This window comes from Pelodiscus sinensis, chromosome 19 (assembly GCF_049634645.1).
Source record: "Pelodiscus sinensis isolate JC-2024 chromosome 19, ASM4963464v1, whole genome shotgun sequence".
Classification (NCBI taxonomy): domain Eukaryota; kingdom Metazoa; phylum Chordata; order Testudines; family Trionychidae; genus Pelodiscus; species Pelodiscus sinensis.
The window spans coordinates 2,812,887-2,829,009 of NC_134729.1; the positions used below are offsets into that span (position 1 = coordinate 2,812,887).

At 66.4% G+C, this 16,123-nt stretch overlaps 2 protein-coding genes across 6 annotated transcripts; one reads left to right on the forward strand and one right to left on the reverse strand.

Annotated features, from left to right (window-relative positions):
* Positions 1-3: 3 nt before the first annotated feature.
* Positions 4-3,799, forward strand: DDIT3 (DNA damage inducible transcript 3). Of its 2 annotated transcripts, none has more exons than XM_075901787.1 (4): positions 4-140; positions 2,355-2,402; positions 2,776-2,930; positions 3,005-3,799. In XM_075901787.1, exons 3-4 carry the CDS (start codon positions 2,802-2,804, stop codon positions 3,452-3,454), a joined length of 579 nt encoding a protein of 192 aa, XP_075757902.1. In that variant the 5' UTR covers positions 4-140; positions 2,355-2,402; positions 2,776-2,801; the 3' UTR covers positions 3,455-3,799. The 2 variants fall into 2 exon arrangements, with proteins under 2 accessions (XP_075757902.1, XP_075757903.1); XM_075901788.1 differs by having other exon boundaries at positions 2,780-2,930.
* MARS1 (methionyl-tRNA synthetase 1) lies at positions 3,748-15,476 on the reverse strand. 4 transcript variants are annotated; one of them, XM_075901775.1, is made up of 22 exons: positions 15,185-15,476; positions 13,861-13,951; positions 12,940-13,018; positions 12,673-12,798; positions 12,074-12,149; positions 11,785-11,957; positions 11,193-11,305; positions 10,863-10,979; positions 9,684-9,887; positions 9,163-9,364; positions 8,952-9,026; positions 8,635-8,805; positions 8,259-8,354; positions 7,818-7,935; positions 7,269-7,482; positions 7,010-7,141; positions 5,608-5,712; positions 5,138-5,321; positions 4,982-5,053; positions 4,687-4,713; positions 4,309-4,425; positions 3,748-4,083 (listed from the first exon to the last, which is right to left on the reverse strand). In XM_075901775.1, the coding sequence occupies exons 1-22, from the start codon at positions 15,459-15,461 to the stop codon at positions 3,931-3,933; spliced, it is 2,922 nt and encodes a 973-aa protein (XP_075757890.1). In that variant the 5' UTR covers positions 15,462-15,476; the 3' UTR covers positions 3,748-3,930. The 4 variants fall into 4 exon arrangements, with proteins under 4 accessions (XP_075757890.1, XP_075757892.1, XP_075757891.1 ...); XM_075901777.1 differs by having other exon boundaries at positions 15,124-15,294; XM_075901776.1 differs by lacking the exon at positions 4,687-4,713.
* Positions 15,477-16,123: the final 647 nt, after the last annotated feature.

Below are 16,123 nucleotides of genomic sequence, written 5' to 3' on the forward strand. Positions count from 1 at the left end.
GTCATGCGGGCTCCTTAAAGGGCGCGCGGCGGCCGAGGCGGCGGTTCCGGACCGGTGGCAGCAGGGAGAAGATGCGGGCGAGGATGAGCGGGAGGCAACGCGGGAGCCGAGTCCAGGGGGAGCAGGGGCCGCGCAGGAAGGTGCGCGAGGGTGGGGGGCGGGGCTTGGGAGGGGTTCTGTGCCAGCTGGCGGGGGGCCGCCGGGGGGGGGGGGGTTCTGTGCCAGCTGGCGGGGGGGGCGCGGGGGGGGCACTGTGCCAGCTGGGGGATGGGGAAGAGAACGGGGGGGGGGTTCTGTGCCAGCTGGCGGGGGGGGGAGAGAACGGGGGGGGGGAAGAGAACGGGGGGGGGTTCTGTGCCAGCTGGCGGGGGGGGGGAAGAGAATGGGGGGGGTTCTGTGCCAGCTGGCGGGGGGGAAGAACGGGGGGGAGTTCTGTGCCAGCTGGCGGGGGGGGGAGAGAACGGGGGGGGAGAGAACGGGGGGGGGTTCTGTGCCAGCTGGCGGGGGGGGGGGAAGAGAACGGGGGGGGGGTTCTGTGCCAGCTGGCGGGGGGGGAAGAGAACGGGGGGGGTTCTGTGCCAGCTGGCGGGGGGGGAAGAGAACGGGGGGGGGGTTCTGTGCCAGCTGGCAGGGGATGCCTGGTCCTGTCCCAGTGAGGGGTGGGAGCGAACGGCCTAAGCCAGGACTCCCCAGTTCTGTTCCTAGCTCTCCTCTTGCAGATCCGCCCTGCCCCACGTGGGTTGACATCCAGGGAGCTGCCAGCTCCTGGCCTGAGGCATTGATACATCTGCCGGGAATGAGGGCTGTAAGCCATGAGTCCACTCTCTGATAAGCATATGCTTGTCAGATAGTAGACTAGTGACTCCAGTACTCTCTCCCCCCCCCTTTGCTACTTCAGAGTAGCAGGAGCCAGTGATGCGGGGAGCTGGCTTAAAAGCTGGTCATCCCCTCCCCAGCATCATCTCCACAGCAGGGGGGGAAGGCTGAAGCATGGAGGGACCAGGTGCTAATCCTGCAGTGGCTCGTCAGTTGTTCCCTCCCCTCCCCTGCCGCCAATCGACTAGTCAATTAGTGGATTTTAAACAGTTCAACATCCCTAGTGGGAACCCCACCCCAGTAGCATTTGGAGGCCAGGCTGAGGTTACCTAGGACAGGCAGTAGGCCCATGGAGTAACTGCTGGGCTGAGCAGACCAGCAGATCTGTGGCTGCTTACCTTGAAATGCTGTAAAGGGCTTCGGCCAGTGTTTCTCCATGGATCCACTCAGCTGCCAACAGGCCACTCGGGTCTGTTTATTTTCCAGCGCTGCAGCCATGGTAGCTCCCATTGGTTGTGGTTCCCCATTTGATGCCAAGGGAAGCAGTGTGGCCTAGGCCGCTACTTCCTGCAGCTCCCTTTGATGCAAATGGCAAACCACAGCCAATGGGAGCCACCAGGCTCTGTAGCTGCAGCGCCGGTAAATAAATAAACCTGAGCTGCCTGTTGGCAGCTTAGAGTGGATCCAGGTCACACTTGGAGAAACTGGCTTGGGAGGATCCAGCTTGCTTCCCCTAGCTCTGAGACACCAGGTTTCTCTACGCAGACCATTAATCCTTGGGGACCTTGGCAGCTGCTCCAGGAGCCAGGCCTCGCAGTGGTTCTGGGGCCCCAACTCAGCTGTTGTCTTGCATCAGTTGCCCCAGAAGTAGTGTGGAACGGCTGATGAAAGCCCGTGGAGTTTCTCTGCGGGTTTCCTAGGAAGCTTGGTTCTGCATTGCTCCTTTAACTGGCCAGAGGGCCCCGCAGGGGGGACACTGGAAGGAGATGAGGGGGGTGTCTTGTCATGCAAGCAATCCAGCTGGAAAGCATTAAGCATTGGGGGCGTGTAGCTTTTGAGGTGCCCCTGCTTCATATAGCTTCTCTGCCCAGGCTCCCAGTCCGGCTTGCCCTGAGGCCAGAGCTGATCTAGGACCAAGAGAATCTACCGCGTAGCTTTCGCTGCCAGCAGAAATGCCTGTGGCGTCTGCACTTCCAGCTCTGGGGAGGAGATCCTGGCTCTGCCCCAGCAGTGGGATGGGAGCAGCCAGCTGGGAGAGGGCCTCAGCTGGGTGCGGCAGGGTTGGCTCTTCACTTGGAACTTCCTGTAACTTCAGAGGCTAAAAATGACTGGAGGCGGGAGCAGCAGTTCCTTGAGGGGATGGGTCCTGGGGACACACTGAGCTGGAGAGCAGGCAGCAATCTCACTCCCTCCTCCCCCCATGGGGGGCAGTTCTGGGGTCACACGCTCTGCCCCTGCTCATGCTGCCTGGTTCTGGCTCTAGGGGGGTTGGCTAACCCACTGCCTTCCCTGAGTCCACCTTTGCTTTCCCCCCACAGTATTCTAGAAGGAAGTGCGTCTTCATACATCACCACACGTGAGAGCAGGTAAGACCAGGCCCCTTGCCACTGCATGTGGGGATGGGACCCAGCCAGGATGGGTGCCTGGCCAGAGACAGTCCCCTCCCCACAGCTCCCTCTCCAGGGAAGGGGAGCTTCCCCACTGGCCTGGACAGCCCGCTCTTAGCCTGGCTGCACTATACGCTGGCAGGCTAGATGGGATGCCTGGGAGGCAGCCCTCCCCAGGGTCATGTGCCCTTGCCTGACCACAGCTGGCCCCACCTAGCATGACTGGGGGGGTGGTATCAGCCCTCAAAGCTGCTGGGGTGGCCCCTCAGCTCTTCCCACAGCAGCTGGCTTAGTTCTTGCTGGGCTGCTGCAGGGAGCCTCCTGCTAAGGGGGTTTCTCCCTCTTTCGCCAGGGAGACTTTCTGGCCCAGACGTGACCATGGCAGCGGAGCCCGTGTCCGCCTCCCTGCCCAGCTGGGAGCTGGAGGCCTGGTACGAGGACCTGCAGGAGGTGCTGTCCTCAGATGAGCATGGGGGGCCAGGCCTGCCCCCTGGGGGAGTGGAACAGGTGAGCGAGGGGGCAAGCAGGGGCCACTAGCCCAGCTTGCCCCTTAGCTTCACTGACACAGCCGCTCTCCACAGAAGGACCTTGCCACACTTGATGCCACAGCGCTGCTCTGGGGCCTGGATCCCCCCGGTCCCCTGGTGGAGCCGACGGAGGACGCCCCTGGGAGCTGCGAGTTGGAGAGCAGCTTGACGGCAGAGCTGCTGGAGCTCCTGAGCGGAACAGCCGAGGGGCTGGCTGGGGTCCCCGAGTCTCCAGCCACAGACTCCAGCCACAGCTCTCCGGCTCAGACCTGCACGGAGGACGAGGAGGGGGCGGGCCCGGCCTGGCCGGCGAAGAGGAAGAGGAGCAGCCAGCCCCAGGGGCAGGGCAGGAAGCGGAGCCGGGAAGAGCAGAGCGAGAGGAGGGTGACGGAGCTGCTGGCTGAGAACGAGCGGCTCAAGCAGGAGATCGAGCGGCTGAGTGTGGAGGTGGAGGCCACGCGGGCAGCGCTGATCGAGCGCATGGTGAACCTGCGGAAGGCGTAGGGCTGAACCCAGCCACAGGGGCGACGAGGCCCCGGTGCTGACTGAGCCGGGCCGCTTGCCGAGAGCCAGTGGCTGCCCTGGCCAGACTGAGGGACGGGCCTTGGCTCTATGCCCACTGGTGCTGCAGGTGCAGAGCGGACTCAGGACATGGACCATGGAGCTCCCTGGCCTGGTTGTGCCAGGAGGGTGCTTGGGGCAAGCAGACCCGGCCCGTGCTCTGCCCTGGCTGCCAGGATACCCGGGCACATGACAATGGGGGGGGCAGCTCGTGTTGCCATGGGCCTTACAGCGTGTCTGTCAAACCCTTTATTGTACAGCACATCCCCTATTACACCCTGTACAGCTGAGCGGCTCCTTCTGTGGCGGGGGGGGGGGGGCTGCTCCAGGCTATTTCTTCCAGGAGTGGGAGGGGGCAGGTGCACATCTGGGGCAGGGAGAGACCCAGCACTGGCGGCCGCTGCAATGAGGCGCTCCAGCTATTTCTTCTTCTTCCCCTTGGCCGCAAGGGGCTCCGGGGTCTTCCCCTCCGCCAGCGCCAGCTGCTGCTTCAGCTCCAGCAGCCTGGCCACTGCAGCATCGATCTGCCCCTTCTCCTGCTTGCTGGCCTTCAGCTGGCGCACGTGGGCCCCCTGGGCAGAGGGGGCAGCTGTTAGCGGCATGCACAGCAGGGAGGGGAAAGGGTAAGAGGGGAGCTGTGGGGGCCAGAGCAGCTCCCCACCTGCCATGGACAGCCTAGGGCTGCACCACCCAGAGCCTGAACCAGGCTGCTTGGCTCATCCCAAGCTTGGGGGGGTTCCCCTCCCTGCAGCCAGGAGGAAGGGGGAAGATACCCAGAACCAGCAGGTGCCACTCACCTGTTTGGCCACCTCCTCAGCCAGCTCCTTGGCCTTCTGGGGGTCCCCTGCCAGCCCAGCGCCTTCCCCCGCTCCAGGGGGTGTCTGGTTGGCTGCAGCCACCCGGGCAGCATGGGCCTGTGGAGGGGGAAGGGAAGCCTGAGTCCCAGTGCAGCATAACAGGCTCTGGCCCAGGGAGGGTAGGAGGGAGAGCTTGGCCTGGCATAGTGCCCAGGGGGAGGAGAAATAAGGGCAGTGCCCTCACAGCAGCTGGGCCCCCAGCACCTGCTCCAAGGGCCTGGCCCTTGCCCTGGTGGAGGGGAGGAAAGGCAGGCGCAGGGCCACCGCTCATAACCCCCACCAAGCCCCCCGCATGCCCCCAAGCTGGGCCACCATTACCTTCCGCTGTACAGGGGCCTCTTCAGGCTGGGAAAGGAGAGAGGAGAGCAGGTGAGGACAGAGCAAGAGAGCAAAGCATGCGGCTGGGCAAGGCACGCGAGGGGGGCCCAGCGACTCCCTGCTGGCCAGGGCCCCTCCCTCCGGGCATGGCGCTCACTGCACCCTTGTTCCACCTCTGCTCGCCCAGGCAGGCAGCAGGGGAGCTCCGCAGCACCCCTCCAGAAGGGGCAGGGCCTCCCCCAGGGGCAATGACACGCTGTAGAAGCCGGCCCCTGCCATGATCCCCCTGCCTCACCTGCCCTCCACCAAAGCGCTTCTTCAGGGCTTCGATCTGCTCGTTTTCCAGCTTCTGGAACAGGGGGCTCACCTGGCAGACAAGGGGGAGACATTAATGGCCTGTCCCATCCCCCCCCCAGTCCCCCAGAGCCAAGCCCTCCCCCGGTGTGCATACTGTGCCGATCTGGTGCCCTGGGGGCAGGAGGCAGAGGAAGGCGTCCGGGAGCACGCTGTAGGCCTGCGGCATGCAGAGCTGGCGCTGGATGGTGGCGCTGACGCTGGGCATGTACGGCTGCAGCATGACCGAGATGAGGGAGGCGATGTTGATGGCCACGCCCGTCACTGTGCCCGCCCGAACCCTGGAAAACGGGGCATCAGAACTGGGGACAGCAGCCTGGCACCCAGCCACAAAACCCCACAGGCCAGCCAGGGGCAGGGTGGGAGAGTAGGGGCTGTGGGTCAGGACCGAGCCGTAGCGCGGGGCAGGCAGGTGAATTTGGCCCATCCAGCCCAGCAGGGGGACAAGCCCCAATGGACTGGAGACTGCCGGTCCTAGGACGGAGTCCCACAGACGCGGGGGGGGGGGGGGGGGGGGGAATGCCCGCCCGCCCCCCCGGCTAAGCCAGGCAGCACTGTGCCCCTTACCTGTCAGCATCGTCGCCCTTGATCCGTTTCCAGGGCTCGTTAACCTGGATGTACTGGTTGCCGTAGCGAGAGATGCTGAGGATGCAGCGCAGGGCGTCCCGGATCCTGCAGCAAGAAGGAGACTCAGCCGACCTGCACAGCGCCGGCCCCACAGCCCGGGTTCACCCCATGGCTACCCGCACAGTGCCGGCCCCCCAGCCTGGGTTCACCCCATGGCTACCCGCACAGCGCCGGCCCCCCAGCCTGGGTTCACCCCATGGCTACCCGCACAGCGCCGGCCCCCCAGCCCGGGTTCACCCCATGGCTGCCCGCACAGCGCCGGCCCCACAGCCCGGGTTCACCCCATGGCTACCCGCACAGCGCCGGCCCCCCCAGCCCGGGTTCACCCCATGGCTGCCCGCACAGCGCCAGCCCCACAGCCCGGGTTCACCCCATGGCTGCCCGCACAGCGCCAGCCCCACAGCCCGGGTTCACCCCATGGCTACCCGCACAGCGCCGGCCCCACAGCCCGGGTTCACCCCATGGCTACCCGCACAGCGCCGGCCCCCCCAGCCCGGGTTCACCCCATGGCTGCCCGCACAGCGCCAGCCCCACAGCCCGGGTTCACCCCATGGTTGCCCGCACAGCGCCAGCCCCACAGCCCGGGTTCACCCCATGGCTACCCGCACAGCGCCGGCCCCCCCAGCCCGGGTTCACCCCATGGCTGCCCGCACAGCGCCAGCCCCACAGCCCGGGTTCACCCCATGGCTGCCCGCACAGCGCCAGCCCCACAGCCCGGGTTCACCCCATGGCTACCCGCACAGCGCCGGCCCCCCCAGCCCGGGTTCACCCCATGGCTGCCCGCACAGCGCCAGCCCCACAGCCCGGGTTCACCCCATGGCTGCCCGCACAGCGCCAGCCCCACAGCCCGGGTTCACCCCATGGCTGCCCGCACAGCGCCGGCCCCCCAGCCCGGGTTCACCCCATGGCTACCCGCACAGCGCCGGCCCCCCCAGCCCGGGTTCACCCCATGGCTGCCCGCACAGCGCCAGCCCCACAGCCCGGGTTCACCCCATGGCTACCCGCACAGCGCCGGCCCCACAGCCTGGGTTCACCCCATGGCTACCTGCTCAAAGCCCAGACCAAGTTCCCCAACGCCCCACTGGCACTAAGTCAATCCTGGCCCTTGAGGGCCATTGGGGGGGCGGTTCCTTCCCAACCCCCCATTGTTAGACCCTGAGATCTGGGTGACACCTGCCCCCCACCACGCTGGGCTGGGGGGGAATCCCGCCCCCTCACTGGCCCTGGCTGTGCGAGACACCGTTGCCTCTTCTACTAGCCCCCAAGCCATGTCTTCCAGCACACACCACTGGGGGACAGGCCCTCTGGACCCCTCCCCCCATCCAGGGCCCCCAGAACGCACCGGACCTTCTCCAGCAGCTGGTTGTACTGCCGCAGCTCCAGGGTGATGTGAGCCAGCAGCCGCTTGTCGTCCGCGCCCAGCTCCATGGAGGGGACACGCCCGGCAAAGAACTTACAGACGAACATGCCGGCCCTGGGCGGGAGAGACGAGCTCTGAGCAGCCTCCCTGGGCCTGCCCACCTCCCGCACCCCACAGGGCTGGCCCACGGCTTCCCTTCCACCCCCAGCTCTCTGCAGCCCAGCCCCGTGCCGCCGCGCACCTGTTGACAAAGTTGCCCAAGTTGTTGAGCAGCTCTGAGTTGTTCTTCAGCAGGAGGTCGTGCCAGGAGAAGGCGCTGTCCTGCCCCTCGGGGCGCAGGAAGAGCAGGTAGAAGCGCCAGATGTCGGCGGGGATCCCCGTGTCCTGGGCCATGTCCCCGAACACCCCCACGCCGCGGCTCTTGGAGAACTTCCCATCCTCGTAGTTCAGGTACTCTGGGGAAAGCCCGAGAGAATGGACTCAGCCTAGGCCCCGGCTCTGCGCCCGGGCCTGCCTGGCGCTGCCCCGAGTGCCCAGCACTGCTCCACAGCCTCTCCCTGCCCCTCAGCACCCACCTTGCTCCTGCCCTACAACCTCTCCCTGCCCGGCCAGCCCAGCACTGCTCCACAGCCTCCCCCAGCACCCACCTTGCTCCTGCCCAGCCTGCCCTACAACCTCTCCCTGCCCGCTCAGCCTGCCCTGCAACCTCTCCCTGCCCGCCCAACACTGCTCCCCAGCAGCCCTCCCCCCTATGGCCCGTCTCTGGTCCTCCCCCCGCCCCCTGGCGCACCCGTGGCGATGAGGTGGTTGACCAGCGTGTAGTTCTCCTGGGTGCCGAGCAGCGTGCAGGGGAAGACGACGCTGTGGAAGGGGACGTTGTCCTTGGCCATGAAGTTGTAGAGCTGGACCTAGGAGGGAGGGGCCGTCTCACATTTGCGGCCAGCGTGGCCCCCGGTCCCCACTCGCCTGGAGCCGCGTGGCACTGTGGGCACTGCCCTGTCTCATTGGCACTCCAGGCTCCCAGTCTCAGGTGGGTTCCTGCATTAGCGCCCCCCCTCCCCCATATCACTGATACCGTCTCTGCCTCCTAGACCACTGCTCGCCTGGGGCACGGCGGGAGGGGAAGGGCCAGGCCGCAGATCTGTGAGCAGACCCCAGGAGTCCCGAGTCCCACTCCCAGCCAGGGACAGAACCCAGCCCGACGGGGGGGCCAGGTTTGCCGGCACCTCACCTGCTCCGGGTTCTTCCACCATCTCTCCCACTGATCTGTGTAGCTGGCCGTGATGGACAGGTAGCCGATCGGGGCATCGAACCACACGTAGAACACCTGGGGGCACAGGGACGGCATCGCGGGGGTGAGTGGGGAGGGGCAGCGCAGCGGCGGCTCGCTCGGCTTTGGCCATGTCAGTCTGAAAACTGAGCCTGCTGCCTGGCCCAGGGCACCCCTGTGCCAAGGGAGTGCCGACAAGGGCGGGCAATTCCTTGAGACACCTGCTCGGCTCGCGCCACCCGCCGATGCGCCAGGGCGGATGCGCCCAGTGACACAGCGAGCAGCAGGGGGGCCCAGGCTAAGCTGCCTGCCCGCCCCAGGGCACGGCCCGGCTCACCTTGTCGCGGAAGCCGTCCAGAGGCACGGGGGTGCCCCACTGCAGGTCGCGGGTGATGCAGCGCGGCTTGAGGCCATCGCGGATCCAGGAGCGGGTGATGAAGCGGGCGTTGGCTGTCCAGTCGCCCGTGGCCCACGACTGCTCCAGCCACTTCTCCAGCCGCCCCTCCAGCTGCAGGGGGAGGAGAGTCAGGCCGTGCTGACCTGGTGCAGCCAGAACCCACTGCAGGGCAGGCTGGGGGGCGGGGAAAGAGGGGGGGGGGGAGAGGCTCTCTCCTCCTGCTCCAGAGCCCTCCAAGCTCGGGCAGCTGCACTCACCTGGGGCAGGTCCAGGAAGAGGTGCTGCGAGGACTTCACCACCGGGGAGTCTCTGCACACTTTGCACTGAGGTTTCTGGGGGGAGAAGCACAAGGCCGGGGACTCAGGGTCGGCAGCGCGTGGGGCCAGGGCTCCGCCAACAGCTGCAAGGGAAGCGCTGCCTCCCTGGGTCCGGCTGGGCTCAGCGCCGCCCGCCGGGCCACGCCCGTACCTTCAGCTCCACCGCGTTGATGAGCTTGCCGCACTTGTCACACTGGTCGCCCCGGGCCTCCTCGTAGTTGCAGAAGGGGCAGGTGCCCTCCACGAAGCGGTCGGCCAGGAAGCGCTGGCAGCGCTCACAGCGCAGCTGCTCCACCGTGTCCCGCCGCAGGACGTCCTTCTCCAGCAGGCGCCGGAAGATGTCCTGAGCGATCCTGAGATGCCAGGGCAAGGAGAGCTAGGGACCCGCCGGCGGCCAGCCATCAGCTGGGCAGGGAGCCCTCGGGGCACAGGGGATCAGCTGCACATGCCCACAGAAGCCGCTTCCGGCCAGCCCAGCGCTTGGGATATCCACACCCAAAACCGACCCCCGTGTCCTGCAGGAGCCACGGCAGCCCCATGGGGAGCATCCCCTGCTCTCCCGCTGTGGCCAAGGCGGCTCTCCTCCCTGATACAGCCCCGTTCTCCCAACCCTCTGGGCTTTCCAGCCATAGGCCCTGCCCTGGGGACCCTCCGCGCCGGCGCCACACCTACGTGGTTTGGTGGGCCGTGGTGGTCCGGCCAAAATAGTCAAAGGAGATGTCAAACCACTGGTAGATCTGGGTGTGGACGGTGTTGTACTTGTCACAGATCTGCTGGGGCGTCAGCCCCTCCTCCAGGGCCTTGGTCTCCGTGGCAGTGCCGTACTCGTCCGTGCCGCACACGTACAGGGTGTTCCAGTTCCGCAGGCGGCAGTACCTGGCCGAAGGGGGAGCCTAAGGTCAGCAGTCCCTAAGCGCTGGTCCGCCACAAAGCGCGGGCTGTGGCAGCTGCCAGAGCTGAAGCCGGCAGTTCGCGGCCGCTCTGGACTGCGGTATATATTGTGGCAAACAGGGAACATTTAATTTGCATATTTGTTATTTTGCATAATGAATATGCAAATAAAAGGATGCAGGCCCGCCCACAGTTTGTGAATGGGTTTGCGGAGCTGCGGTATAAAAAGGTTAGGATCCACTATCCCAGGAGATGGAGCCCCTGCCCTTTAGGCTGCCAAGGCCCGTGGGGCTTGAGAGCTGCGGCACTGGGCCCCGTGGGCAGTGAGGACCTGGGGGGCAGGCTGTGGGAAGCTTGGCGTGGGCCTCCAGGCTGCAGAATGAGAAGTCATCGCCCGCTGGGGCCAGCCCTGGCCCTCCTCCAGGGTAGGACACGGCAGCTCCAGCGGCGGGGTCTGGGGAGATCCTGCCCCCTTCCTCTGGAGGCCAGCGGTGCTGCGCTGGGGGCTGGTGGGGGCCTGGGGAGACCCTGCCCCCTTCCTCTGGAGGCCAGCGGTGCTGCGCTGGGGGCTGGCGGGGGCCTGGGGAGACCCTGCCCCCTTCCTCTGGAGGCCAGCGGTGCTGCGCTGGGGGCTGGCGGGGGCCTGGGGAGATCCTGCCCCCTTCCTCTGGAGGCCAGCGGTGCTGCACTGGGGGCTGGCGGCAGCGTGGGGAGACCCTGCCCCCTTCCTCTGGAGGCCAGCGGTGCTGTGCTGGGGGCTGGCGGGGGCCTGGGGAGACCCTGCCCCCTTCCTCTGGAGGCCAGCGGTGCTGCGCTGGGGGCTGGCGGGGGCCTGGGGAGACCCTGCCCCCTTCCTCTGGAGGCCAGCGGTGCTGCGCTGGGGGCTGGCGGGGGCCTGGGGAGACCCTGCCCCCTTCCTCTGGAGGCCAGTGGTGCTGCGCTGGGGGCTGGCCGCCGTACCTGGCGAAGACGTCGGCGCTGAGGACGCAGCCGATGATGTTCCCCAGATGGGGCACGTTGTTGACGTAGGGCAAGGCACTGGTGATCAGGACGTTCCTTCTGCCCTCCACCGGCAGCCTGGGGAGAGATGCGCCGTGAGCGAGCCAGGGGCGGCGGGGTTCCACAGAACAAAGGGGGAGGGGGGCTGGCTCGCGAGCCAGCGGGGCTGGGGGCGCTGCCCAGGGAGGGGGCCCCTCCATCGCGCCCCTGGCTGGACCCTGTTTGCTGAAAAGGTAACTGAGCCTCCCCTCCCCCACGCCGGCTCCCTTCTCCCCGCCCCACAGGACTCACACGGGGTGTGACGGCTGCCAGCGTTCGGGCAGGGCCGCCGGGCCTCGGGCCCAGGCCTCCGCAGCACCAGCGATTTCCTCCTCTGACAACGAGCGCTCGGCCAGCTCCTCCTCCTAGGGCGGGGCCCAGGTGAGTGGGGCGGGGCAGCAGCTGGCTCGGGCGCTGCCAGCTGGAGCCCCGCTCGCCGACCTGCGGCTGAAGAGACCCTGCTGGTGCCATCGGGGAACAAGGGCCCGGCTCGGTCGGGGCGGGAGTGTCCTGTGCCTGAGAGATGGCCGGGCTCCGAGCTTTCCTCCCGCCGCGCGGCCCCGCACACCCGCCGTTCGCCTCGCTCTTCTCGGAGGCGGCCCCGTTCGGCTGCCCTGAGCTTTACGACACGTGCTCGGGGCTACGGCTCAGCGGGGTGGGGGGTCGCTGGTGGCGTTTCTCTGAGCAGCCGGGGTACAGCCCCTGGGGCCAGTGGTAGCCTGATGCCCTCGGCTGGCTCGGTGAGCCACCTGCCTGGCAGGAAGTGGCAACCTGGCTCTGGGCCCCACGCCAGCCAGTGGCCGGGCGGGGGGGTGGATGTGTCGGAGGGACAGGACTACAGTACCTCTGGCTCGTTAGTTGCTGGCTTCTCCCTGTGCAGGCTGGGCACCGGCTGTTTCTGCAGATAGGCCTTGAACTCCTGGGCTCCCTTGGGTGTGAGCACAGACTCCACGGCGCTTCGGCAGGGCTCCAGGAGGCTCATGGTCTGGAACCAGCCCCTCAGAGCCTGCAGTTCGTCTTTGGCAGAGGAGAAGAGCGTCAGCACCAAGAGGCCAAGACCAGCATCACCCCGCGGGGACGCAGGCGGCCCATCCCGACGGGCCCCAGCACACAGCCCCCGAGGCAGCTCTTACCCAGCTGGCAGACTTCGTCCCGCAACACAGGGAACAGGGTAGCCCACAGGACAATGTCAGCCAGCGACTCGGCCTCCTGGAGGGGAGCAGACAGCACGAGATCGGATGCTGGGGGCGAGGGTCTCACCGCTCAGAAAGGGGGCAGCCCCGGCTGCCTTTGCCCACCCGTTTATTACAGGAGAGCGGCCCGCAGAGACAGTACGTCCCCGCCTGTGTTCCCTGTAAGCTGAGCGCTTGGGCAGCCGCCCAGGAGAGATTCGGGTGCTGCCCAGCTGCCAGCACGTGCCGGCAGTGCACATCTGCACATGCCCCGGTGCACGTCACATTTATTCCGCACGTGGATGGAAAAAAAGAGAGGAACGCTGGTCCCCGCAGCTGCTAGGATTGCATGCTGGGACTTGTCTCCCGGGGCAAGCTCAACTTATCAGCGACAGAAGCTACAAGCTGCTTCCTTCCCGCCCCGGCCAGCTGCCCGCACAGCCATGCGGGGCCAAGTCAGAGCTCCCCTGGGCTAACGATTTCCCTGAGTTCAAAAGCCAGGACTCCTGGGCTCTGCTCCCAACCCAGCCATGCCCCCGCCGGCACCGAGCGTTACTCACCCCGGCGAGGTAGGGAGCAGCCTTGCCGGTCAAGCGTTGATCTATGTAGCTGAGGGTTTTCCCTAGGACCTCTCCTCCTTTCTTTCCTTGCACCACGTGGCGATAGAGGGCCGTGGAGACGGCCGGCTAAGGACACGGAGACACAGGTTAGGCAGGCCGGAGCAGCGCCCAGGAGAGCCCGTGGGTCGGAGCGGCGCGGGCTCCCCCTTAGCGACACGCCACAGTGCTGCCGTCAAATGCCAAGTGGTCGTTTTCCGGGTGACCCACCTGCAGCTCCGTTGCCTCCCATTCGAGCCACTGATTGGTGAGGTCGCTTGGCTCCTTTCCCGCCAGAAGGAAGAAGTATCTGGGGACAGGAAGGAAGGGGAGCGCTGAACCCGCCTCTGAGGAAGAGTTCAAGGGACTTTGCAGCTCGGGGAACTCCAGAGTCTTGGGGCAGCCTGCACCCCAAATCCTTCATCCCCAGCTGCACTCCAGAGCCTGCACCCCCAGTCCCTGCACTCCAACTCTCTGCCCTAGCTCTGAGCCCTGCATCCCAGACCCCACCCCAAATCTGCACCCCCAGCCAAAGCCCTCCCACCCTCTGCCCCAGTCCTGAGCTCCCTCCAACATTTTGAACCCACCTCGCCACAAGAATTTTGTTATGTGCACCAATATGCAGGCCATGTGTGCTGGTGCGCATAACAAAATTCATTCCACACACACGTGGGAAAAGTCAGAGGGAACATTGGCCCCCCACACTCCCTCAAGGTGGGTCACGAACTCATCTTGCTCCTGCACCTTGCGCCCCACCCAGCTCCAGAGGCCGCGTATCCAGGAGCCCCAGAGAGGAAGAGGCAGATACCATGCATGCATAAACATACCCCACCCAGGAGGCTGTCCTGGCTCCTGGAAAAGCCCCGGTGCCCAGATCCCACGCCAGAGCCCACTCTCCCAGCTGTCACCTCACCTCCCTCCCAGGGCCCCCAAAACTGCAGGAAACAGCTCAACGAAATCAGGGGGTTGCTAAGCACGGGATCCTGGGGCGGGACCGACACTGGGCACTGATTGCCCAAGAACTGGGCAGCAAGAGGTGAGTTCCTCATTCCATGGCAGCAGGAACTGGGCAGCGGGTTGGAGGTGCCCGTTTGCAGGAGCTGCCTTGGCCCAGCAAGGCCTCCAGCCCAGAAACCAGGCGGGGACACTTACTGGCAGATGGCATTCGGGGAGAAGAGGAAAGTGCCGCTGTCCAGGTGCAGGGCTGGCACCCGCGGGTGGGTGAGGAAAGGGACCACGTGACCTGCAGAGGGGAAAGCATGTGGCATTAGGGCTCTAGGGAAGATCCAGACCTAGGGACAGGGGAGGCCTGGGGCGCACAAGCCCTGCAGGAGCTGAGGCACCACGGATGCCTCGGGGTAGCCCTGAGGGAGGTGACCCCAGAGAAGCAGGGCCTAGGGAAACAGGCGGTGGGAGATTCCAGAGAGGGCAGACGGGGCAGCAGGAGGGTCCCTAAGGATTCTGGGAAGGTGATAGAAGATGGTCCCTAATAAGGGAGGGGGGCCATAAGCATGTGGGAGGATACAGCCGGGAGGGGAACAGGAAAGAGGGGGAGCATGGTGAGAGGGCCAGGGGCAGAAGCACCCCAGAGAAGAGAAGGGATGTGCCCTGGATAGAAAGGGGGTGAGTGAGACATGGGGAGGGGCACGACCAGCATTCCTGGGGGAGGCACAGGAATGGGGGGGGGCAGTTCCCAGGCCAGCGGGGATTGACAGGAGAGGCGCACCAGGGTAGTGGCGCACTAGAAGCCTGGGCTCAGAGAAGGGGAGGTGGGTGGTGGGACACTGGGATGGGCGGGGGACCCCCACTAGGGCAGGTGGGAGGCACAAGGTGTGGGATGCTGCCAGGGCAGCCGGTCCAGGAGCAGAGCCATGGGGAGAGCTGGGGTGTGGGAAGGTGGCTGGGGTGGTTCCCAGGGGCAGGGGGGGAAGAGGGGGAGGGGGGGCAGGTAGCTCTGGTTCCGGGGCCAGGAGAGGAGGCCGCTGGGAGGTGGAGTTTCGGGGGGGGGGGGCTGGGGGCAGGTGGGAACCGGGAAGGGGGGTGCTGGGGCTCCCAGGAGCAGGGCACTAGGGACCTGGGGAGGGGGGCTGGGGGGGCAGGGTTTTGGGGGACAGGTGGGGGTGGTTGGGGGAGAGGAGGTGATTGGGGGCAGTGCTGGGGGACAGGTGGGGGTTGGGGGAGGAGGGCGCTGGGTCACGTGGAGGAGGGGCCCGGGGAGGGGGGGAGCTGGGGTCACGCGGAGGAGGACCCCGGGGAGGGGGGGAGCTGGGGTCACGTGGAGGAGGGGCCCGGGGAGGGGGGCGCTGGGGTCACGTGGAGGAGGGGCCCGGGGAGGGGGGCGCTGGGGTCACGTGGAGGAGGGGCCCGGGGAGGGGGGCGCTGGGGGAGGGGCTCGGGGTGGCCCCGCCCACTCACCGCCCGGGGGGACCCGCTCCAGCCGCACGCGGGCCCCGCTGGCCCCGGCCGCCGCCAGCACCTTGAGGCCCTGGGCGCTGCCCTCGCTCAGGTAGAGCCGCATCGCGCCGCTGATGCAACTGGCCGAGCCGGGCCGCGCGGGGGCGCCTGGGGCCTGTAGTCCCGCCCGCCGGACTGCGAGCCCCGCCATGCACCGCGGCAGCCGGAAGTGGCGTGAACGGAAGTGGGGGCTGGCCGTGCCCGGGGGGGGGGAGGTTACTATGGTGACCATGGGAGTGGCGGCCGGGCCGGCCGTGGTTGCTATGGTTACCGTAGCATGGGCCGCTCCCCCCATTCATCTCATCCCCTCCCCCTTATACGTTCCCAAATGGCCACGTGTCATGGAAACGTCACCGCGTTGTGATGTCATCACCACACACCATGACCTCAGAGGGTGTGTGGGTGCCAGGGTGACATCACTGCAGCCGCTCACGTCACACCCCTCCCCCCTGGACATGTCACGTGTCACCCACACCTTACCCCTCAGATTCCACGGCACCCCCCCCCACGCTTCTGATGATGTCATAGGAACATGATGTCATCACCTCCCAGCATTCCCTTGGACAGTGGGCTGATAATCGAACCCTTTTGTGGCCCCCCGGGGGAACTGCCACAAGAGGGAAACTGAGGCACCGAGTGACCCAGTGACATGCTTGTAATCAGCTACCAGGGCAGGGCACTGAACCCCGGCCTGCACTGCCCCTCCGCTGGGCCATCCTGCCGCCTGGTGCGGGCGGTGGACTTGGGGGGGGAAATGGGGAGGTTACAGGAAAGTTCAGATTAGAGCTAATGGGGCGTAAGAATGACCAAAGGTCCGTCTAGCCCCGTGTCCTGTCTGCCGACAGTGGCCAAGGCCAGACACCCCAAAGGGAATTAACAGAACAGGAAATCATCAGGTGATCCCTTTCTCTTCATATGGCAGCCGTTCCAAACCCCTAATCATTTTTGCTATGTTGCCTTT

Bases quoted from the DNA above. Each gene is read 5' to 3' on its own strand.
- MARS1 (XM_075901775.1), bottom strand. From the start codon at position 15,461: ATGAATGGGGGGAGCGGCCCATGCTACGGTAACCATAGCAACCACGGC. The intron at 13,019-13,860 runs GTAAGTGTCCCC...TCCTGTCCCCAG, and splicing joins TCCCCGAATGCCATCTGCCA to ATACTTCTTCCTTCTGGCGG. The intron at 5,322-5,607 runs GTAAGGGGCACA...CCCGTTTTCCAG, and splicing joins AAGGGCGACGATGCTGACAG to GGTTCGGGCGGGCACAGTGA.
- DDIT3 (XM_075901787.1), top strand. From the start codon at position 2,802: ATGGCAGCGGAGCCCGTGTCCGCCTCCCTGCCCAGCTGGGAGCTGGAG. The intron at 2,931-3,004 runs GTGAGCGAGGGG...CGCTCTCCACAG, and splicing joins CCCCTGGGGGAGTGGAACAG to AAGGACCTTGCCACACTTGA.